Below are 24,071 nucleotides of genomic sequence, written 5' to 3' on the forward strand. Positions count from 1 at the left end.
GGGGGGGGGGATGAGGCGGGGGGGTTGCTCTCTAAGAACTAGGAGACATTTTTGTTGTTGAGTGTTTTCTTGTTTGTTTGAGACAGAGTCTCCTCATGTAGCCCAGGCCAGCCTTGAACTCCTGATTCTCCCATCTCAGCCTCCCAAGCACTAGGATGGGCTCTGCCCCAACTATGCCTATGTTTTCCCCTGTGGTGGTTTGAATAAGACGTGTCCCCCATGGGCTCAAATATCTGCCCACTCGGTCAGTTCCCGGCCTTGTTTGGGGAGGTGTGGCCTAGCTGAGGAAGCAGGTCACTGGGAGTGGGCTTTGACAGTTCAGAGCCTGGCCCCACTTCCAGATTCTCATCCCTGCTTCCTGCCCATGGTGGAGATGTAAGCTCTCAATTTTCTTTTCCGGCTGCCTCGTGCCCCACATCTCCACCATATGGACTCCTATCCCCCTGGAACTATAAGCCCAAATAAACGCTCCCTTTTATAAGTTTCCTTGGTCACAGTGTTCTATCACAGCGGCAGAAAAGTAATTAACATACACCCCCCCACCCACACCCCTTTCTGTGACTCTAGTTTCAAACTCACCCCTCACCCCTCTGGAAAAGCAGCTACTTGGGGTGACCTTAAGGCATCCCCAACACAGCTGTCTCAACTACTCCAGACTCCGCACATGGCACCCTGCATACATGGGCCTTGCTGAACTCGGAAACACTAGAGACAGATTTTTTTTTTTAACATTTTATTATTTTTATTATTTTATGTGCTTGAGTGTATTGCCTGCATGTATGTTAAGTACACGCATGTTGTGCAATGCCCACAAGAGGTCAGAAGAGGGTGTCGGATTCCCTGGAACTGAAGTTATGGATGGTTGTTAGCCACCATGTGGGTGTTGGGACCAAACCCCAGTCCTCTGTAAGAGCAGCCAGTGCTCTTAATTGCTGAACCTTCTTTCCAGCACCCCCCGCCACACACACACTTTTTTTGAGACAGTGTCTCGCTATGTATTCCTAGCTGGCCTAGAAACAGCTGTGCAGACCAGGCTGGCCTCAAACTCACAGATCCACCTGCCTCCCAAGTACTGGAATTAAAGGTATGTACCACCACACCCGCCTAGAGACAGATTTTAAACATTGACAGGTAAGTTTGGGGGGGGTGTTCCCATTGTAATGAAGGTCATAAGCAGGGATACAGTCACTTGTCCTCCGCCCCCTTTGCTCTCTGCTGTGAAAGGGCACTGCACAGAGTGGCCAGGGCCTGGAGCTTTCCAGGGCAGGCCAGAGAAGCATGGTCCCTCTCCCAGGACACTGCCAGCAAACCATCCCTGCCTCCACCTGTGTACCACAACTCTCCCCGCAGGGCACAGGAGGGCTCCAGATCTCCTTCATTATATACCTTAAAAATTACCCAGCAATGTTAACACCATGCACTAAAAGCTGCAAACTCCTTTTATGAGGCAATAAAGCATGCGGCTACACATTCAGAGATAAATTATAGTCCCTGACTTGGCACAAGCACAATTGTTTAAGCCTGAGAGCTAATTCATCTTAGAGGACAGTGAAGTCAGAGAGGGCAGAGCAGGCTCTTTGGTGACAGACTGTGGACTCTGAGATCTCACAGAGACATGTGTACAGACTTCAGTGTGGAGGTGGAAAAACTGTGGCCCTGGGAGGGGCTGAACAACCCGGAGAGACATATAGCACCACCAGCAGGGCCACACAGCCCAAGTCCAGCTCCAGCAGATGCAGGACACGCCCTTGCTTTACCCTACACTAGCCTGAGTGCTGGGCACAGTCCAGCTGTGTCACCTGGGCACAGGGGCCCCTGATAGGCAAGAGGCAGACAGCAGGACAAGGTCAGACCTTTACCGCCACCTCAGGGTCCCGGCCTGGAGCCTGTGGTACACACTGTCCAATGCTGTTGACCTCCTGCGTGGGACATGAGTCCCGCAAACACTGCTGACAAGAGTCCAGGGCAGACCTGAGAGGCAGGGCCAGATGCTGTCAGAGACAAGCCGTTATGCAAAGGCAGGTGCAGGATTTGGGGGGTGGGGAGCTTATTTTGCTTAGTAACGCCATTTTGAAGTGGCAGTATTTTGTGTTCCTTTCAACCACCTGCTCTTACTATTTGGTTGTAAATTACTTGGCAGCCTGAAGAGGGAGCTTAGACGATAACTTCTTTCAGTGTAGCTCATGGGCGGGGCGCCTCTCCAGCCCCGAGGAGCCAAATCCCTCACTGCCCAGCACTGAGGCCTAGCGCCATGCATAAGCTGTCCAGTATACAGCACAGCACCACATGCACCTGGCCCAATCACAAACTACATCCCCAGCCAGGAGACTGACTGACACAGAAAGAATGCAGTCTTCACATCGATGACCATCTATGGCTGATACTGATCACTGAGGGCCCAGCAATTCAAATAAAATACATTCTTTTTTGGTCTTTTTGAGACAGGGTCTCCCTGTAGCCTGGAATTCGCTGTGTAGAGGAGGCTGGCCTTGAACTCACAGAGATCCGCCTGCCCCTGCCTCCCTAGTGCCGGACCTAAAGATGTGCACCACCACACCCAGCCCATAAAATATTAAAATTAACATCATCTGTTTCTCTTTACATTTTTGATGTGACTACTGAAAAACTAGCAGTTGGGGCTGGAGAGATGGCTCAGTGGTTAAGAACACTGGCTGTTCTTGCAGAAGACCCGGGTTCGAATCCCAGCACCCACCCCCGCCATGACAGCTAATAATTGTCACGTCATGTGTTTCTTTATAAAGAAGCTGAGACTCAGTGAAACAAGGTGAGCAGCCAAGCAGACCCACACAAGCAGAACATGGCGGAGCTGGCGCTCAGTCTGAGGTCTAAGGCAGTGATTCCCCTGCTCCAGGAATGAGTGGTTGAAACAGATAATCAGGGATGACCCCGGTGGGAAGGCTACTCGTGTCAAGGCTAGAACCGCACTGCCCAGCCTGGGTGCTGCGGGGTGCAAGGCTCTGTGCAGCCCCCACAGAAGAAGCCGCTCTTCGGTGGGTATGGAGCAGGTCCCACATGGAGACTCACATCTCCAGTCAGGGATGCGGAGGTAACCTGTGTTTGCTCCCTGTCACTCTACCACCCAACCCTGAAACTGTCCTTGTGCTCCTGACTCCTGCACAGAGCATGGGGACTCAGGAGGCATGACTGGGTCTCCCTCACTTTCACATCAATGGCCTGACCTTGGCTGGACAGACAGTGCTCAGCAACAAGGCAACTGGCAAGTGTACGGCGGATTCACTGCATAGGATGGTCCTTCGACCTCTAAACCACATGCAGACAGCCACGTCATATAGGGAAACTGGTACCGGACAGCCCCACCACCACACCGCAGCATCTCAGTCTGGAGGGGTCCTATAGACATGCAAGGTGACATCTGTTCGGATAAGGTCCCCTACACTTTGCAATGGTCCCCTGACCCTCCACACAGCTGCCTAACTGTGGGATGGCCCCAGGCAGTCTGAGAAGTGGTATGTCTGTCTGTGTCAAAGGTAAACATCGCTACCAGCTCCACTAAGAGGGCAGCTAGGGAATACTGCTTCCCAGTGAAAGGAGAAGCAGAGAAGATAGAAAACTTATTAAACTCCAGCCACGGGACCAAACCACAAGTTAAAGATTCAAACTCACTTCCCTTTCCTATAATTCACAGCTTGTATTTTGCAGTAACAGCAGCACTAAGAATTAAGGAGGCTGGAGGTGAATGTCACAGAGGAGCAGCGTAGGGCTAGACAGGTCTCGTGCCCTGAGTCGCTTTTCTAGAAGAGCAACTCCATCTTCTTGTAGAGGACAAGACCAGTCACATGGAGAAAGAGCAGAGAAAGGGGGAGGTGGGCATACCAGTTCCAGGCAAGACTCACCACGTAGGAGTTCTCGAGTTTGAATGTAGCCCGTAAACCCTGGTACGCGGGCCACCCTAGGGCAGCAGTTCAGAGAGGGAGAGCATGTCTGGTTTAACACCCAGGATATTTTCATACCTGGTCCCAGATACAGAAGGCCTATGGGGCCCCTGTCCTTCTGAACCCCAGTCTGTGCTGACCTGGGGGACATTTCTAGAAGGTGCAGGCGGCAGGCTTCAAAGGAGATCTGCCCTCAGCACTGGCCAGGCACTCCCCAGGCTCCAGGGCATCACCCTGCATGAAGGCAAGGTTAGGACACAGACTTGGGGTCAAACTGTAGCTTGCCTATTACTAGCTGAGCAGCATGGACCAGTCCTCCTCTCTGGCCTCATTTCCCTATCTGTAAAATGAAGGTAACAGAAAGGCCGGCCTCACAGAGCCTCCATGGGGGCTGAAGCGGGCAGAGGCGTCATGTGCGGCTCTCCCAAGAAAAGCGGGAGACCACCGTCCATCGCTATGGTCCTTAGTATTGTGGACGCCACTCCACATGCCCCAGGCACGTGCTAGGCGCTGGAGGGTGCCCAAAGAACGTGGGGCCTGGCCCCAGGACCCTTCTAGTGTACTGGAGACATTAACAGCCTCATTACTGTGCCCCTTGGAGGCCAGATGGGGTTGTAGGTGCCGTGGGCAGGACACACGAGGCTTCCCAGAGTGGGAGCACCTAAGGACAGCCTTGAGCTCCACATGTACCAGTGTATCACCAAGGCAGAGGCATCCTACCCTGGGGGACCTCCCTCCTGCTGTAACACCGGCCTGAATCGCTCCCGACAGCCTCTGTACCCTCAGGGAGCTCTACCTGCACCTCAGGAGGCCCCAGGTGCTACTATGCACCTTTTCTTGAGTTTTCTAATTCCCTCTGCAACTCTGGAGATGGATCAGAGTCACAGTACCTGGCAGGCAGGACACTCAAAAGCTCTGGTGTGATCTTCAGGGTCCCCTTCCCTCTCATGATGCTCTCTAGTTCTGTGACCCATGAGAGGTCAATCAAACGTCTCAAGGCACTCTGGGATTTCCCACCCGTGGGTTTGACCCCAGCGTCCCTGGTGGCCCCATTTTGGAAGCTGCTCTGCATACAGGTGAGGAATCTCCCTCTCTCACAGAGCTGCATGAGACAGGGTTGCCAGCCTAGGGCAGGGAAGCTGAACTGTGGATAAGTCCCAGGCCTGCCCAACTAGACGTCTATGGCTGCATACAGCCCCGGAAGCTTGAATGGTCGCCCGACACAAAACTGTAAATTTGCTCCAAACCTTAGGGAATGCTTCTCTTTTTGGTAACTAGACAGTGCAGGTCCTAAACCATGAACTTTGTAGATGATGTCTTATCAACAGCAAAAGGCTGGACGGGCCTAACAGAGACCGTGCAAGCACACTGTGCCCCATCTCTGGAGGAATCCGGATGTGAGAGTGACTGAAGCAAGCCTTTCTCTTCCTTGTGCGTGGAGACAGTGGGAGAGAGATGGCCAATCTCCCCAGAAGGAATGTGCTCTCCTCAGAGTACAGCAATGTGTTGACACATTGGGGAGAGGACAGCAGTCCACCAGGAGTTCCAGGCATGGGAGGGCAGCAGATATGCAGGTCAGGGGCTGCCAATGGCAAACCAGTCCAGGCAGGCCCAGCTCCTCCCAGTCTGAGTCCCTCCAGGCCAGGATGGGGCACCTGGTCAGTCCATCCCACTGCATGGGTCATGTTACCCTACCTCGCTCCCCTAGCAGAAGGCTGAGTGATCCCACACGGACCATACAACCCCACTCATCTGACTGCTGCAGGCTGCAGAGCCAGCCCAAAGGCCCTGCTATCCCTGAGGAGGAATGGCCCAGCCTGGCCCGGCCTCTGTGTGGTGGAGAAAAGGAATCCTCAGGGGGATAAAGCCACAAGGGGCCACCGAGGGATGGGGAATCAGCTCTCTCCTAACCAGCCCCATCCTGCATGGCACACCACAAGACAATATGAGCCACAAGCCCCACTTCTTAGAGCCTGCCCTGTACGCCACCCAGAGCCAGGAAGAAGGAATGTAAGACTACCTTACCTGGGCTGCCTGCCCAGTGCCACTCACAGAAGCAAAAGCCCCAGTAGAAGGGCCACTGACCATGACCAGCAGACACCAGGGCAACCCGGCTGGGCAGCCTTCTAAAAGGCAAAGGATGCAAGTTGACTGCCTGTGTCACTCAGCCAGGCAGAAACCCCAGTTCCCGGTGTGGAGTCTCCAGGGAGAGGCCAGGCAGGGCTAGCTTTGCCTGGCCAGCAGCTTTCTGAACTGCTGAGGCTGGGACCAGCCTCCCCACGCCCTCCCCATCCCGCTCCCCCTTCTTACTCAGCCAGCTCCTCCAGGCTCCGGTAAACGTCATCGTCGCTCTCCGCTGTCTCCTCCGAGGGGAAAGGCCTGTAGAGAGAAGGCAGGAGTGAGGACAGGTCTCCAGGCCCTGCCACCCCAGGGGACTGCGTGCAGTTCACTCCCAGGCCTACTTGGCTCCACAGAAGCAGCTGAGCTCAGTAGCCAATCTCAACACTCTATGTTACAGACTCAGCCCTCCAGGTTGGGGAGGAACTGAAGGGAGCAGCCCCTGGGAAACGGGCAAGTCAACCTGACTGGGTCCCCAGGCCTTGGCATGCCATAGGCAAATGAGGGACCTGGTCCAGGGGCCCTTTGTCCTGTGTCACCACACTGCCATCAGCTATTCAGCAGTCACACTCTGAAGGGTATAGGGAAAGGACTTGGGCCTCCCAGGACACTCTGTGGTGCAACACAGGGTAGGCAGATGGCCAGTACCAGACAGACACACACCTACACATACATACATACACACCCCGAGAGAAGTCTAGGAGGCCGTGCAGTACCCATGGATCTTCAGCGCCTGTCACCCACTGGAACCCAGTGAAGTTTAGTAAAAGTCCTAAGGAGCTCAGACCCATCATGGTCACCCACCCACATGGGTCTGTATGGAGATGTTGCTCTGAGAGGCACTACTAAAAAGCTGTGGGGACCAAGGGACATGCCACCACCACAGCCTGTAAGTCATTAACAGCTGCCTCCCTAAGGATCAGCCCTCCCCCTCTTTGTGACCAGACACCTCGCCAGCTCCAACCCTGCCACACCTCTCCAGTCACACAACGCAGGGGGAACAATCTGGAAGACCTCAACAGTATCCCTCACTAACCAAGACCACACGCACTGTGGGTGGCAATGGCCCCTGTGCAGTCAGATCCAGAGGACACTCCCAGCCTCCCCTTTCCCCCAGTCTGTGGTAGCTGGCACAGCTGGCACACTCTCTCCGGTCCCGTCTGGGATGCCGGCTCACATGGTTTCCTCCCTCTGGGTTCACGTTGACCCCTTCTCTCCCCTAACTCCAGCCCTGCAGCATCCGTCTTCCTCTCCAGGTAAACAGGGCTTTAGAGTTCACTGTGAACCTAGCCACCCCTATGTCTGCCTGATGTCTTCCTCCTGCTTCAGCCCAGCCCACACACAGTCTGTAGTCCACCAAGCAGCCAGAGCCTGTGGTCAAGCATGGACTCATTTCCTCTAGGCTTCAACCCCCAGTGGTACCCACTTCTCAAAGACAGACCCCTTCCCAACATGGGCCCTAGCACTGGCTCCTCCAGACTAGCACACGGTCAGCTGGTGACAGTGCCTTCCCAGAAGAAGAGGCCAACCCACCTAACAACACTCCTACCCACCGACATTCCTAACACTCTCCTCCTAGCGCCCTATCTCAGTCCACCACCCAAAGTAGCCATGTCTGCTCTGCTTGGTGTGCGGCCCTTGCAGTTTGATGTGCCAGGAGAGAAGGGGCTGTCGCCTCCTGTGATTTCCCCCAGGGCCATGGGAATACTGTCCACACAGCTCAACACCTCTTCGGTGAACCAAGTGTGCCAGTGAACAGTGACTGGGGACAGAGTGCCTCAGAAACAGTGTGGGTGGGGCTGGAGCGATGCCTCAGGGGTTAAGAGCACTGGCTGATCTTGCAGAGGACCTGAGTCCAGTTCCCAGCACCCACATGGCAGCTAACAACCATCCTTAACTCCAGTTCCAGGGGCTCCAATGCCCTCTTCTGACCTCCACGGGCACTGCATGACTTGGGTGCACTTAGAATGCAAAACACTCATACATATAAAAAAATAATAAATGTTTAATAAAATAAGAGAAGAAATAAAAGAAATAGTGTAGGAGAGGGCCAGACCTGGGAACCAGGGTGCAGGTGAGTGTAGGGTATGGAAGTCCAGCAAAGGGAGTTCCGCCCAGTTCCTTGAGGCTGGCCTCACCAAAGCCTTTTATATCCTCATGAGACAGAGCTGCCCTGGTACCCCTTGTTTATCTGGCCTTGAGACCTTTTATTACTTTTTTCCATGAAAACCTCACCAGTCCATGGGGAATGCTTGGCATCTCTGCTAACTCTGGGTACCCAAGACCCATGGGGGGGGTGTAATAGAGTGGGGTGGGCTTCTAGAGAGCTTCTCTGTTGATGGGGTGAGGCTGAGGGGGTACAGGTACATGGTGTGTTGTCAGGAAGCTCAGCAGGCATTGGGCAGGGGGTCACTCCCTCCAGCAGGGCCTGTGGCCCAGGAAGTGACCCAGGAGTATGTTCCAGTGTCCAGCTGAAACACACATGTCAGGGACAGAGATGGCCTCCATAGGTGAAAGGTGCTAGCCAGAGGGAAGTGCCGTGTGTATTCTGGACCAGGGGACTGCAGGAGACACAAAGGAGCTCAGAACACATAGTCCAAAGCATGTTTTTTGATTATTTTGAGCTAAAAGAAATGGAACCAGGCAAGGTAGGAAAAGCTCTCCACCTCCTTCAACAAGCTGAAACAGCCTTTCCCAGAGAGCAGAGGCAGGCGCCACAACTCCGGAGGTGAAGAACAGGAAGGAGGCCCAGGAAGTGAGCACAATCTTCGTCTCAGGAAGCTTCTGAAACTTACAATATTTGTAAGGCCCCTCCCTGAGGTTATCCGGCATGGGGAGCAGAATGGGTCAGCAGGTAAAGGGGCTTGACACCAAGCCTGAGATCTGAGTTCAAGCCGGAGGACTCACATGCCGGAAAGGGAACCAGCTCATGCAAGTTGCCTTTTGACCGCCACACACGCTGTGGCACAGGCGTATGCGCACACATATACCCACAATAAACAAATAAATGTAAAAGATTAAATAAATAAAATAAAAAAACAGTAACGGGGTGGGGGGGGGAACGACTCTGAGACTGAGCTGTCTGTAAGTTGGTCAGAGAGCTCCCAGGTTGCACCTTTTGTGAGTGAGTAGGTAGGTCTCCCAGTTAAGCAACTGCCCTTGACTCACCAGTGTTCCAGTAAGTCACGCCTCCCCCACACTTCTGTAAGTAACCCCAATAAACTCACTGGGTGGAACTGCTTCTCAGACCTGTTACTGGCGCCCTATCGGATGAACAGTCACACAACAGCAACGACAGCCTCCCTTTTGCAAAAGAACTCATACTTAGAAAGGAAATGTTCCAGAGGAGAGGACAACTTTGGCCACCGTCTGTGTAAAGGTGCCTCTGTTGGCCAAACACTCCTACCCCAGACATACACACAACCCTTAGGAAGCTCAGGATGGGCCACAAGCTCTGTACACACAACCCCTTATCAAATCTCTCATTTTGAGAGGATTCCTGTGCACAAGGTCAAAATTAAAACTGTCTCGCTTAATGAGGGAGAAAGGGTAAGATTGTTTTGCTAATCACCTTACATTACCCTAACACCGGAGGAGCCCAAGAATGACAAGCAGCAGAAGGGAGTGAGCGTGCCTCCCTTCACCACCTACTCTGTCCTGGGAGACAGCAGGGGAGGCCCCAGGGGAGGGAGGCCCCAGAATGCCCTGCGGAGGGAAGCACAAGTCACTCAACTGGAAGAGTCAAAAGGCCACAAAGCTAGTGCAAGGCAGATCAAAGGCAGGAGGCGGCAGCCAGCACCTTCAAAAAGCCATAGGTCAAGCCCACTCATCTCTAGAGGAGACAAAGATGCCCCTTTAATTAAGCCAAGCATCTCCCCGCAGTTCCAGGTCCAAGTGCCAGCAGGAATCAGCTACAAACAGGAGGCCCAGCTGGGGACAGGCCTTGCGTGCCCACACTGGCTGGGATCCCCTTCTCGTCTGGGGACAGCTGACATTTTCAGGGCACAATGACTTGGCATGGATGGGGGCCACCCCGACAGCAGCCTCCACCACAAGCTGGGGCCTGAGCTCTGGGGCTGGGGAAGTCCCTGAGTGGGAGCTAGAGGCCTGAAGGAACTTATGTCCTGGTTCTGAGATTCCCCAAGGCAGATCTGCCAGACCTCTGGTTTCTGTCCCCTACCCTGTGGTTTGTGAACAGTCAGGGTTCCATGGGGGCAGCATGGTATGGCTCGGCCTCTACAAAGCAGGCTCCATCTCTCCTCTCTGCCACTCCCCTGGCCTCCCATCCATCACCATGACAGGACCCACACAAATAGAGGTATGTATCCTCAGGTTCCGGGCAGAGCTGAGGCCACCATGTACCCTGGCCATCAACAGAGGAGGCCTCTCACTGACATGGCTCTACTCCCAGCGAGGAAATATACATAACGTGCCTACATGCTTTTTTTTTTTTGTCTTTTTTGAGACAGGGTCTCCCTGTAGCCCCAGCTGTCCTGGAACTCCCTGTATAGACCAGGCTGGCCTTGAACTCACAGAGATCCGCCTGCCTCTTTACATTTGAAAAAGCATGTAGGTAGCTGGGTATGGTGGCGCAGGCCTTTAATCCCAGCACTCGGGAGGCAGAGGCAGGCGGAGCTCTGTGAGTTCGAGGCCAGCCTGGTCTACACAGTGAGTTCCAAGCCAGTTGGGGCTACAGGGAGACCCTGTCTCAAAAACAAAGGTGACAGTCCTTCTATGCCGTGGGAACAGACTGTGGTGGTGAATTCTGAGTACCAACTAACCAGATTTCTTAATGATCCAGAAGAAAGAGAAGCAAGTTGTGGAGTAATAGTGGGAAAAGAAAAAACAGCAGCATGTCATATTCACATTCTCCCTCACTGCCCCCCAACCTCCTGGTCACCGAAACCAAGAGCCAAAATAAACCCTTCCTCCCCTCAGTACCTCTGAGGTACGCGTCACAGTGACAAAAGTCCAAGACAAGCCTTAAAACTCATTTACAATAAAAGTCCTCGTGCAGGACAGGAATGAAAACCTTTAAAGCCCGTCGTCACATCCTACAAAAGTGTGCCGTGTATAACATGACATCGTGGGACGCAAACGTTGGTGTTGAACGCAGGGAGGCGGGGAGCGTAGCTTGCTGAAGAGCCTTAAGGGTATGACTTTGTCCAAATTCCAGAGCAGGGTGCATGTAAGTAAAGGTTTTGGGGAACAGCCAGCTAACCCTGGGGAGTGACCAGGAGGTCCAGACGACTACTCAGGGACTCCATGTCCCTGAAATCCACACAACTAAGTCACCAGAGGAATATCTGGATCCCTGCGTGTTCATGTGTATGTTTACATGTGTACACATGTGTGAGCAGGAATGCATATGCACGTGTGTGTGTGTGTGTGTGTGTGTGTGTGTATGTGTGTCTAGGCGAAAGGACAACCTGGTGCCTCAGGTGCCTTCTACCTTTTGTTTGAGACAGGGTCTTTCACTGGCTTGGGATTTTGTCACATAGGCTAGAATAGCTGGTCCTCCAGCTTCTGAGAATCAGCCTGCCTTCACCTCCCATCCCCACTCCACCCAACCACCAGCAGTCCCAGGAACCACCACTATAGAAACACACCACCGTGCCTAGCTTCTTTTTTGAGACAGGGTCTCACTATGTAGCTCCAGCTGTCCTGGAACTCACTATGTAGCCCAGGCTAGCCTTGAACTCACAGAGATATGCTTGCCTCTGCCTCCCAAATGCTGGGGTTAAAGACATGTGTCACCACATCCAGCTTATGCCCAGCTTTTTATGTGGGTCCTGGGGATCAAACTCAGATCCTCACACTTGAAATGTAAGCACATTACCAACTGAGCCATCTCCCCAACTCCTGTTCCCCATTCTGTAACAGAACTCCAGTTTTAGAGCCCCAACACCCCAGAAACACACACTGCCTCTTGCTCTTCCTATGTCCCAACAGACATCACTAATCAACTGCAGCAGTCGGTGCTTGAAGCTTAGTCTTAACCCAGGGTGTCCTCCCCACAGGACTTGGCATTTGGGTGAAACCTATCTGCCCTGGCAGGTGGGCTAAGCCAGGGGCCGGAGAGAAACGGAAGGGACTAGGAGGTAAGGCAAGCTCTGAATCCTTGGCCCACACCTGCCCCACAGGATCTCAGGCAAGCTGCTTAACTCCTCTTCACCTCAGTTCCCCCTGGAAAATACAGGCCCTGGAACTGCTTATGGGATAACTGTGCACTCGGAAGGCTGAGCCAGGACGATGGTGAGTTCAAAGCCAGCCTGGCCCACAAAGAAAAAATATGTCTCAAACCTCCCATCCTTGCTGAGCAGGTGTGGTACGGAATGCTCTACACTTAGTGGAACCCCAAGAATGGCAGCTACGGTCCGTGATTCCAACCTCAACCAGTCTAGTTCCCTCTACCCAAGAAAATTTAACTTCTGACACCACATTAGGATCCCTGTGGCCCCTCAGGCAAGCTGCTTAACTCCTCTTCACCTCAGTTCCCCCTGGAAAATACAGGCCCTGGAACTGCTTATGGGATAACTGTGCACTCGGAAGGCTGAGCCAGGACGATGGTGAGTTCAAAGCCAGCCTGGCCCACAAAGAAAAAATATGTCTCAAACCTCCCATCCTTGCTGAGCAGGTGTGGTACGGAATGCTCTACACTTAGTGGAACCCCAAGAATGGCAGCTACGGTCCGTGATTCCAACCTCAACCAGTCTAGTTCCCTCTACCCAAGAAAATTTAACTTCTGACACCACATTAGGATCCCTGTGGCCCCTCTTCCCTAGAGGACTTTAGCTTCTTATCATTAAACAGACAGAAAGGTGCCCAGGGGCTGGGGAGATGGCCGGATGGGAAAAATGCTCCCACACAGGTATGAGGACAGAGCTCGGATCCACAGAACCGACAAAGTGGATGTCGTAGCGCAAATCTATAATCCCAGAGCTACGACAGCAAAACGTGAGTCCTCGGAAGCTCCCGTGCAGGGAGCCTGGTGTACACAGCCACAAACCAGAGTCTGTCTCGACAAAAGGGAAGGCAGGGAACAGCACCCGAGGTTGTCCTCTGACCTTCACATACACGCCGTGGCCGGTGCACACACACAAACAGGCACAGACACACACATCCACAAAGATTAAGAAAAAGGAGGAGGGGCTGGAGAGATGGCTCAGTAGTTAAGAGCACTGACTGTTCTTACAGAGGACCCAGGTTCAAATTCCAGCACCTACATGGTGGCTAACAACTGTTCCTAACTCCAGTTCCAGGAATCCGACACCCTCTTCTGGCCTCTGCAGGTACCTGTACACATGATATATACACATACATGCAGATGAAACTCTCATACACAATAAAAATAAATCTTTAAAAAAAATTTTTTTTTAATTTTGAGATAGGGTCTCCCTGTAGCCTCTACTGGCCTTGAACTCACTATGTAGACCAGGCTGGCCTCCATAGGAAGAGGAAAGAGGAAGAACAGGAACAGGAATCGATTCTGAATGCTCGATCTTAAGGACCTTGTATGCATGAGTTCCCTAAATTTCCCCTTTCTGTGGCTCCTTCGGTGTCAGTGCTGCCCCTCCTGTCACCCTTCCACCTGCCTGACCCAATGGAGATAAAACATAACCTTTACTGCCTTTATTCGAGCATCGCTAGCTGGGGCCACCGAGCCCCAGAGAACAGAGCTGCAATGCCAATTAATTTCTGCCATAGCCAAACAAAGACAAGTGACTAGCCAGGGTAGGACAAACACAAGAGACAGGCACCCAGCAGGGCCACACAGGGGCTAGAACCCAGCCGGGGGGAGGGCGTCCCAGACCCCAGCCCTCTTCTAAGTCCCCTCTCTGCAGTCACCATGCTGGCTCTACTTTTAGATTCTGCACGGCTCTACTCTGTCTTCCATCTACTGATACCCCACAGCACTCAAGTCCCAGGTTCAATGTAAACTCCACCCCATGTGGGAAAACCTGACTACTCTCTCCACCCAGGTCCTTCTCTGAAGCAAAGTGACTGGTACCAGAATGGCACGGATGCATGGATGGAGGATGGATGGGTGGAGGATGCATGGGTGGAGGGTGCATGGTTGGAGGATGGAGGATGGATGGGTGGGTGGAAGATGGATGGGTGGAAGATGGATGGGTGGAGGATGGATGGAGGATACATGGATGGACAGCTGGATGATGCATGGATGCAGGATGGATGAATGGAGGATGGACGGATGGATGGATGGATGGATGGATGGATGGATGGACGGCTGGATGATGCATGGATGCAGGATGGATGAATGGAGGATGGACAGGTGGATGGATGGATGGATGGATGGATGGACGGCTGGATGATGCATGGATGCAGGATGGATGAATGGAGGATGGACAGGTGGATGGATGGATGGATGGATGGATGGACGGCTGGATGATGCATGGATGCAGGATGGATGAATGGAGGATGGACAGGTGGATGGATGGATGGATGGATGGATGGACGGCTGGATGATGCATGGATGCAGGATGGATGGATGGATGGATGGATGGATGGAATGGATGGATGGACAAAGGGAGGGTGGTCAGATGGGTGGATAGGTGAGTAAATATAGAGTGGGTAAATAGAATGGAGTAGAATTGAAGATAATAGAACAGAACAGAACAGAACAGAACAGCGCACAATACAATATAATGCAATGCAATGCAATGCAATACAACAGAACAGTGCTGGATGCTTTAGTGTCAACTTGACACCCCTGGGTTGAGGGAGCCTCAGTTGGGGAATTACCTCTATTGGACTGGCCTGTGGCCATGTCTGTGGGGCATCTTCTTGATGAGTGATGTGGGAGGGCCCAGCCCACTGTGGGTGGTGCCACCCCTGGGCAGGTGGGCCTGTGTTGCATAAGAAGGCAGGCTGAGCTTGGACCAGGGGAGCAGGCCAGTAAGCAGAGTTCCTCCACGGCCTATGCCCCAGCTCCTGCTTCCAGGTTCCTGGCCTGAGTTCCTACCTTGGGCTCCTGATGAACCCTGTGACCTGGGAGATGTAAGATAAATAAACCCTTTCCTCCCCAAGTTGGTAGTGGTCAGAGTGTTTTGTCACAGCAGTGGAGAGACAAACCAGGACTAGAACAGAAAAGAACAGTAGAGAACATCTATGTCCACAAGTGTAGGAAAGTGGCTGGCTTTGTGGGTGGCGGGACGCGTGGAGAGCAGACAGCAGACAGCATGTGTACCTCATACTGTTCTTTCCCTTGAAACCAGGGGAGACAGCAATGCTGAGCCAGAGTGGGGGAGCACTTTCAAGGACTTCTGAGACAACGCACACAAGATTCTGAGCCTGCTCTTGGGAGCCAATGTACCAGGCTGACTGTGCCCGGAGGAAACGGAGAACATGGAGTAGAATTTCTCCGCCCACATTCCAGTCTGGGAGAGGTGGGCGCAGGTCCTGACTGGGATCACCCTGTTCCCAACCCTCTGCCTTCAGGCTCCAGCTGACTCTCCAACCTCTGTCTACCCCCAATTTTCCCTGCCCACGGCTTTACAAGACATCTGGGCATCACCTGCAGTGTTGATCTGTTCATTAAAAGAGAGGGAGGCCCAAGAGATTGCTCAGCATAGAAAGGCACTTGCCACCAAGTTTGATGACCTGGGTTCTATCCCTAGAAAGCGCATGGTGAGAGGTGAGAACCTACTCCTGCAAGCTGTCCGCTGACCTCCACACACATGCACACACACACACACACACACACACACACACACACACACACAACTTTAAATGGGGGTTAGAGAGAAGGCTCAGTGGTTAAGAACACTTATTGCTCTTCCAGTGGACCTGGGATCAGTTCCCAGCACCCACATGGTAGCCAACACCTATCCTTAACTCCAGTTCCAGGGGACCCAACGCCCTCTTCTGGTGTCCATGGGCACCAGGCACACATGTAGTACATCGGGTGTATATGCAGGTAAAGTACTCATACACGGAAAATAAAAATTTTTAAATCTTAAAAAAAAAAAATTTAGGGGCTGGAGAGATGGCTCAGTGGTTCAGAGCACTGGCTGCTCTTGCAGAGGACCTGGGTTCAGTTCCCAGCACCCACATGGCGGCGAACAACTGTTCTAACTCCAGTTCCAGGGGATCTGACGCGTTCTTCTGACCTCTGCGGGCATTGCACGACACGAGTACACTTACATGCATGCAGGCAATACACACATACACATAAAATAAAAATAGTAAAAATATATTTTTTTTAATTTAAAGAGGAGGGTTGAAAGAAAAGGCCAAACTGAGTCTACGCAGAATTCATCTTGACCTAGACAAGCAGAGGGCACCAGCCAGGCCCCCGGAGCGGGTGAGGTCTTCTCTGACATCAAAGCACTCCCAAACATTCATTTCCTCATTGCTCAGTTCTGGGAAGCTTAGTTTCCCTTGCACCAGCAAGGGGATCAGGCAGATACTCACACAGGAAGAATCCACGGCAGGCAAGAAATCCTCAGCGCCTAGGCCCAGCAGCCCTCCCCGTAAGCAGCCTCTAATCCCAGCCCAACCTTCCTCAGCACCGAGCCCTCCTGGGGCTGCTGCCCGCACATCTCGGCATCCAGCCACTGTGCCCATGGACCGCACCCACAAGCTCGGTTTCCCTCCCTGCCAGAGGGGCTGTGGCCAGAGGATGCAGACTGGAGAACACACGCAGCGTTTAAGGGGGCGCCTGAACCCAAACCCATAGAAAGATGCTCATCCCTGCTTCCAACTCTGCCTCCCCTCCCTCTTCTTTCGCTCCACGCCCTCCCCCCAGGTGTGTGGCAGACACCTGCTCACGCAGGCCACAGGCCACTTGTCTCACTGTCAGGAGTAGCTTGGGCTTAGCTATCAATGGTCTCTGCCCTAGGACTTCTGTACCCTACCGTGATCTCCACCAAGCGCCTACACATGCAGCTGTGCCTGCAGCTTGGGTGTTAGGACAAAACAGCCAGAGGCTTGGCTGTCCTGCTTCCGAGACAGAGTGCACTGTGGTGCCGGCGATCTGTGGGGAGAGCCAGGTAGCTTCCCGGGTTACTTTCTGAGGAAGGCGGCAGACCTGAAACAGAGGCTCTGATGGGAATAAACTGCATGTGGAGCTGAGCTTGGGAACCGGGGCTCAGGAAGAGGACACTGGGCTGCTCCTGCAGTCTGAGCCCCCAGCCCTGCCGACTCCTTTCAGAACCAGTCTGCGAGCAGAACCGTACAGCCGATCCCACCTAGTTCGAGCCTCCTTCCCCGAGGAGTCCTCGACTCCAGAGCAGGGCAGCCCCTGTCACTTCTGTGAAAAGAAGCCAGCCAGGCAAAGAATGCAACTTTCCCAAGCTGGTGTCTACGAATAGCAGCAGCCCAGAGCCAAGCCGCTGCCCTGCCACCCACTCACCCCCGGGAAGTGACCACTGGGGAGAAGCCATAGCCCTCCCAGCCCACTGCCTGTACTTGGTTCATTCCAGGGGAAGTCCAGAGGGAAGGTTCCCGACTTAGGCCTCCAAGGGTGAGGGATCTGAGTTCAGACCCTGGCTCTGCCCCTCCGAGCCTCAGTTTCCCCTACTGTAGAACGTGGATAGCATAACTGTTTAAATTAAGACAAATCAGTTAAGACTCTTACCCAATTAGTACCCACTCTGAGTGTCCCCTGAGCAGTGCTATGGGTAGGTCCCTCCCTACTTTTGGTCAGCTCACCCCACAAACCCACTAGGTCCCGAGCCTCTAGCCTCACGCTCCTGGGGCCCCTGTGAGCACCAGCTCCAGCTAGGAGCTCTCTCCTGGAGAAGCCTTGCAGGGTTACCCAGGTCTCCTCGCAAGTACACAGTGATAGCACTCTCCAGGGGTTTGGTACCCCGCCGGGGTCACTGCGTCCCCTTGTGATGCACTTGAAAAGCATACCCTTAGAAACAAATGCTGTGTCTCCAGAGGTGCTGGGGCCTCTGGTCAGCGCCTGGCTCTGGGCAGCCTGGTTCATCGGGTCATTTCTCAAACTCGAGACCCAGAGTTCGCTCTCTAGACATTTCAGGTGGATAGGACCTGGCTTCGGAAACTGCATCGCCCAGCCTTCACCTGGTACTCGAGCATTCGGGAAGGGGGGATCCCTCCGGTACAGGAACCTTGAGGAAGTTTTCAGCTCACCAAATCATTGTATGGCAGCCTCACCTCCTTGACCCGGCTGCACAGTGTAGAAGAGGCAGGACTGCGTGCTATCTGCTACCTACTGGGGAGACGGGCCTGAGAACAGGGCCAGGCTGAGCCTCAGTGGCCCAGGTGTGCCTGGCATGCAGCGCCTGCCCTGCAAGGAGGAACCAACAAGCTCAGCGTGCCAGGGTTCTCCCAGAGTGCAACTTTCTGAGCCGGAATGGGGACAGGCTGGTCATCGAGTCCCACATGTTGCAGACCCTGCCAGGCCTCTGCATCTCCCCTGAAAACAGCCTCTAAGCCCAGGGGAGGTAGGAACTGGAGCTAGCCGCCCTGTCCTCTGAGTCAGCTCTGCCTTTCTCAGGGCTGAGTCGATGAGAGCCAGGAGCTGGGTGAGAGCAGAAGCCAGCTTGGGTGACGAGGACTCCGAGACCCCTCCAAGGGAACACGGCAGCGAGAGGTGCTTCGGCACCATTTGGCCGTTCGAAGGCTGTCAAGCCGACTTGAAAGGCACACCAAGAACCACGGCCTGGGGGACCACAGCCGTTTAATTATTCAGCGGCACCTGGGCAGCAGCCTCCTAATTGACGGGAAGGCCTTGAAACCCCAGTGTCTCACTTATTAAAAACAGCTCTTCCACTAAACAGCCCCAACTGTCAAAACAAGCCCACAGATGGGCTGTAGCTGGGTCTCCTCAGCAGACATTCGGACCGTCCGTCCAGACAGTGGGGGGGGGGGGGGATTTGCCATGTCTTGCCCCACAGCCACACCCCCAGCTAGCTCCCCTGTGTCAGATGAGCAGGCTGTTCCCACACCAGGAAGGCCACTCGGATAGAAACCCAGAGTGCCGAGGGAGGGAAAGCAGCCCTGGCCTGGAGAAGTTCGAGGGGCTTCAACGGAAACCCGGCCTGGAGAACAGAGGCTCTGTCAATTCAGAGGTCCAGGCTGGAATCAGACTGACATGGGTAGGGATCCAAGTTCCCAGCCTCAGTCCCCTCATCGGCTACATGGGGGCAAACAACATGCCTCCCACACAAATCAGCAAAGTAGGTAAAGTGAGGGGCCAAGGGGCCGTGCTCCTGATGTAACTGGGGGAACTCCAGTGGCAGCCTGGGCAGAGGGGACGTGAAGGCTCTGCGAGGCAGGGAACAGAGGGTAGGAGGAGCTAGAGTGCGGCGACAGGGCCCAGGGATGACCACCAGGATCTTCAATGAAAGACAGGTTGGAGATGGGAAGGTCTCTGCCACCAGTAGTGGGGCGTGGATGGTAAAGACACCAAGGCAAAGCCTCTGCCAAGGCCTAGCAGAGGTGGGGGTGAGGGAAGAAGTGGGGGTGAACTGACTCAGAGCCATCTGGAGTCCAAGAATATGCCAGGGCCAACAGGGTGCGACTCAAAGTGACCATGAGCCCAGCGTGGTTGCTCCAGCCCTGGGTCTGGAGCCCCATACAGGCAGGAAGGCATACTGATGTCAGGGACAGCACACAAGCAGTTAGGTCCCTGGCCTGGCCTTTCTAGGGAAGCATGGCACAGAGCCTCTACTGATAGCGGTGGAATGCCACTTCTCGGCACTCAGCACCAGATGCCGTTCCAACTTTCTCATAAGGGAGCGGGCAGCAGTTTGGATGCACAGGGTGTCCCACCCCTCAGGCGGGGCCAGCCCTGCAGAAGTCTGTTTTCACATCTGCTCCAGCTTCATCTGCGGCTGTGATAAAACACTCTGACCAAAACAACCTGGGGAGAAAAGGGTTTGTTTGGCTTACTGCTCACAGACCATCCTAAGGGCAAGTCAGGGCAGGGACCTGGAGAGTACCGGCCATGGAGGAAGGCCACTTACTGGCTCACACCTCTGGTCTAAGCTCAGCCTGCTTGCTTAAACAATCCAGGACCACCTGCCCAGGAGCGGCCCCTCCCACATGACCCATCAATCAAGACAATGCCACATAGACATGGCCACACCCAATCTGATGGAGGAAAGGCCCCAATTGAGACATCCTCTTGCCAGGTGTGTCAAGGTTAACAACTGAAGATACCTAGCACAGACATCAAGGCAGGAACTCAAGCAGCTAATCACCCCACATTCACAGTCAAGGGCAGAGAGCAGGGAATGTGCCCAGGCTGTCTGCCTGCTGTTTATGCTCAGCTGACTTCCTCCAGGCTTACACAGCCCCCAGGCTTAGGCCCCGGCAGCCAATATACTGAGGTACAGTCCCTGTCCAGGGCAAGGCTTGGACTACTGAAGTTTTACACGGCTTCCTGGCCTGGGCCTGAAGCCAGCCCTAGACCTGGCGGTGCTGGGCAGAACATCCTGTTTGGGTTTGGGTCTACCCAGGGTCCTTGACCATGGGGCCTGGCCTCTTAGCTTCAGCTTCATTCTCCAGGCCTTGATGATGCCTCTGTGGCAGAGCCAAACTGCCCCATGTGTCATGCAACCCCAGAGGGTGACTGAAAACAGAGCATACAGTGGCTTCTGGGAAATTAACACATTCCCATCCACCTCACCGGGCCCCACCTGCAATGACCTTTGGGCCTTCTGTCACAATCAGGCAGAGAGCTCTGAGGGGCGTTTCGTCCTGTGCTCCGGCATCTGTCACAATCCCTGAATCACAGGAGTCAAGCTGTAGGTGCTCCGTAGGAGTGGACCAGATGGTCCTCTTTGTGTTGACATCAGCCAGAGTCAGGAGGGGAAAGTGGAGTCCACGGACCTCGAACCTGCACAGTCCCCGCAACAGCTGGCTTCCTTCACATACAGGGAGAAGCTGGCAATATAGGCACAGCCTGCCTGGGGAGCTGGGGCAGGGACCAGCTGGAGGTGCTGTGCAACCAAGTCCCCATATGACCTCAGACGAGCCCCCCCTTCTCTCTGAGCTGCCAGGGGGATGAAGTGACACAGCAGCTGGAGGCTCTCAACCATCCCCCAACATCCTGCCAACTTGCTGCCGGGAAACGAAGGGTCAAGCCCAGTGGTCTTGGCTTTGGCAGGCCTCTCAGGCCAAGGGACCTTTCTCCTGGAAAACTGATGTGATCAGATAAACCAGGGCCTGTCCCCTCAGACGACAGCTGTCCCTGGACTCTGGAGTGGTTGGTGGCAGCCCAGCAGGGGCACTAGGGAGAAGGGCACAGGACCCCAGAGGAGAGGCCACCTGCCTTGGTCAGCTTCTCAGGGGCAGTTCTACCCAGCCTCCCTTGCTACAGCAACTACCCAGAGGTGGGGTACCAGTGACCTGGGGCAGTCTGGCCTGTAGAGGTCAGTGCCAAAGAGATACAGAGCAAGGAGAAGACACTCTTGCCTAGCTGAGAGGCACCAGTGTAAATCCTTTGGTTACAGATTGGGGGTGGGGAACAGCCTACTTCTTATGACACCCCCTATACACAGGGTGTCGGGGTCCCTCACTTAGACAGTGGCCGGGCCTCGGACAGCGGAGGACAGAGTTCACAACCTCCCCGCTGCCCAGGACCTCACTACTTCCTGAGTATGGGTGACTGGGGTCCTCGGCCGGCCCCCAGCTCAAAACAGAAACTGGAAACAGCCTGGTCCCATGCCTGGGAGTCACATGGTCTGGTAGATGGTAAGTAATCCCTCAAGCTAGAGGGTGGGCCTGCCCTGCTGGCCTCTGAGGGACGCCACTCCCGCTTTACCCCCTCTCCTTACTCTGAGTCCCCCTTGCCTGTGGTAACTCCCTCAGACATGGCAGGCTCTGTCTGGTGACACCCACAAGGCCAGAGCTCAGCAAGAACCAGCCAAGCAGACCATCCACATCACCCCCACTTGTGCCAGTCTAAACAGTGCTCTGAGCCCTTCGTTGGACCAAAGCATCCCCCACCCAGGGACAACTCTGTCACTAGCCCTGGCTGCCTGCCACACCTGCTCCAAGAGCCTAAAAACCAAAAGGAAGCAAAGCAAGAAGCCTTGATGCTTTCCCTCCCTCCCTCCTTCACTCCAGCTCCAACTCCAGCACTGCCCAGACAGAACACCTAGCCGAGCACCTTCCCCCAAACCCCACTTTCACCATGAAAACCACCATCCCCTTCCTTTCCAGAACATTCCAAAAGCCTGCTGCCTAGCTGGCCTAATCTCTACAACCAGATTCAGTTGTCCGAGATGCCAGGATAGAGAATGTACAGGATCTGAGTCTGCCTGGGCGGGTGGGCCTGGATTGTTTAAGCAAGCAGGCTGAGCTTAGGACAGAGGAGCGAGCCAGTAAGTGGCCTTCCTCCGTGGCCGGTGCTCTCCAGGTCCCTGCCCTGACTTGCCCTTAGGATGGTCTGTGAACAGTAAGACAAACAAACCCTTTTCTCCCCAGGTTGTTTTGGTCAGAGTGTTTTATCACAGCCGCAGATGAAGCTGGAGCAGATGTGAAAACAGACTTCTGCAGGGCTGGCCCCGCCTGAGCGGGGTTTGGGAGAAGGTGCTCCACTGTTCCTGAGTGAGAGGGGTTTGGGTGTGGGAGTCAGCACAGCATGGTGGAGCAGGCTGGGGTCTCAGCAAGAGGCCCCATGTGAACCCAACGTGTCCTAGGTGATCAGACCCCAACCTGGACAGCCCAGAAACCCAGAGCTGGCTCTTCTGCCCCTCTCCCACCAACCTCACCCCACCTCCACTTGGAGAAGGGAGTCTGTGTAGACGATTGATTGTACCGAGTCCTGCAAAGGGGAAAGGTCCTCCAACTAGACTGGCTGGGGGGCCACATGGGCAATTACCTGAAATTAGCCAGGCAGTGCCTGCTGGGAAAAGGGGGTGTCACCCACTGGATGGGGGCCAGCAAGAGAGTGGAAACTGCAGCTGAGAGAGAAAGATCTCCAGGAACTAGAGGTGACACGGGCGCTCACGGAGTGGCACAGGGACCTGGTGGCCCACGGAGTGGAACACGCGCCTTCCTTGGCGGACCCACACTGAGGTGGATGGAGGCCCCCGCCCGGCCCACAGTGCTCTGAAAGGGTCACACCCTGCAGAGTCCCCAAACCACCCAAGCCTCTGGCTGAGATGTCTCACTCAGTGGGTTTTCAAGACCTGTCAGATGGTTCAAACCTTTCTGAAATGAAAGGCCCAGCCCTTATCACCCGAGGTACCCAGCAAGGACCTGGACCCAGATGGGGGAAACTCCCCCCACCAGCCACTGGATGTTTAAAGGCAGCCTTGTCAGGGCAGGAAAGGAAAGATGGATCAAGATGAGCCTGGCTGACATCTGCAAGGCCATCCCCCAATGATCTGGACCCCCAGGAGGGTGCCTAACACCCCCTCATACACACCTCCTTGGGAGCAACATCTCAGACATCCAGTGGCCCAGGAGCTGTAGGGTGGAGCTGTGGCAGCTCCCACCACACCCAAAATGACCACAGATCAGGTTCTCTAAAGCAACCAGTGACAGGCCAGGAATTCAGTTTTAGTTCCGAACGTTCTGTTGTTCTTAGATTTAGATGCGGGTGTGTCTGATATGTCGAGAATCCGATTCAAATTGAAGAAGGCTGTTCCAGCCAGGGCACCAGGAACGTTCAGCTTTTCCCACCCAAACCACAGCTGACTCCAGCCATGACCCCTGCCTTGCTTACCCACCAAGCAGTCACAGTGGTGGCAGCCCATTCTAACAGTCGGGAGGGAGAAATAGGAAGTCCATCCAATGATAAATGGCCCCGTAGCACGTGAGCATATGGGTCCATTTGGGTGAGAGCCTGTCACTCTACCTTCAAGAGGGAGGGAGCAGGGCTGGAGAGATGGCTCAGCAGTTAACAAGGAGTCACAGTGGTGGCAGCCCATTCTAACAGTCGGGAGGGAGAAACAGGAAGTCCATCCAATGATAAATGGCCCAGTAGCACGTGAGCATATGGGTCCATTTGGGTGAGAGCCTGCCATTCTACCTTCAAGAGGGAGGGAGCAGGGCTGGAGAGATGGCTCAGCAGTTAACACTGAGCAGGACCAAGGT

At 54.2% G+C, this 24,071-nt stretch overlaps 1 protein-coding gene across 3 annotated transcripts in view; it reads right to left on the minus strand.

Annotated features, from left to right (window-relative positions):
• Positions 1-24,071, minus strand: part of Vav2 (vav guanine nucleotide exchange factor 2) — a 198,058-nt gene that overhangs the window by 65,711 nt on the left and 108,276 nt on the right. For all 3 annotated transcript variants that reach the window (XM_008843922.3, XM_008843921.3, XM_029568720.1), the window contains one exon: positions 6,225-6,293. In XM_008843922.3, coding sequence (XP_008842144.1) covers positions 6,225-6,293 — 69 coding nt within the window. The remainder of the gene's footprint in view (positions 1-6,224; positions 6,294-24,071) is intronic.

Source organism: Nannospalax galili, unplaced genomic scaffold (genome assembly GCF_000622305.1).
Source record: "Nannospalax galili isolate Female #2095 unplaced genomic scaffold, S.galili_v1.0 scaffold300, whole genome shotgun sequence".
Taxonomy (NCBI): Eukaryota; Metazoa; Chordata; class Mammalia; order Rodentia; family Spalacidae; genus Nannospalax; species Nannospalax galili.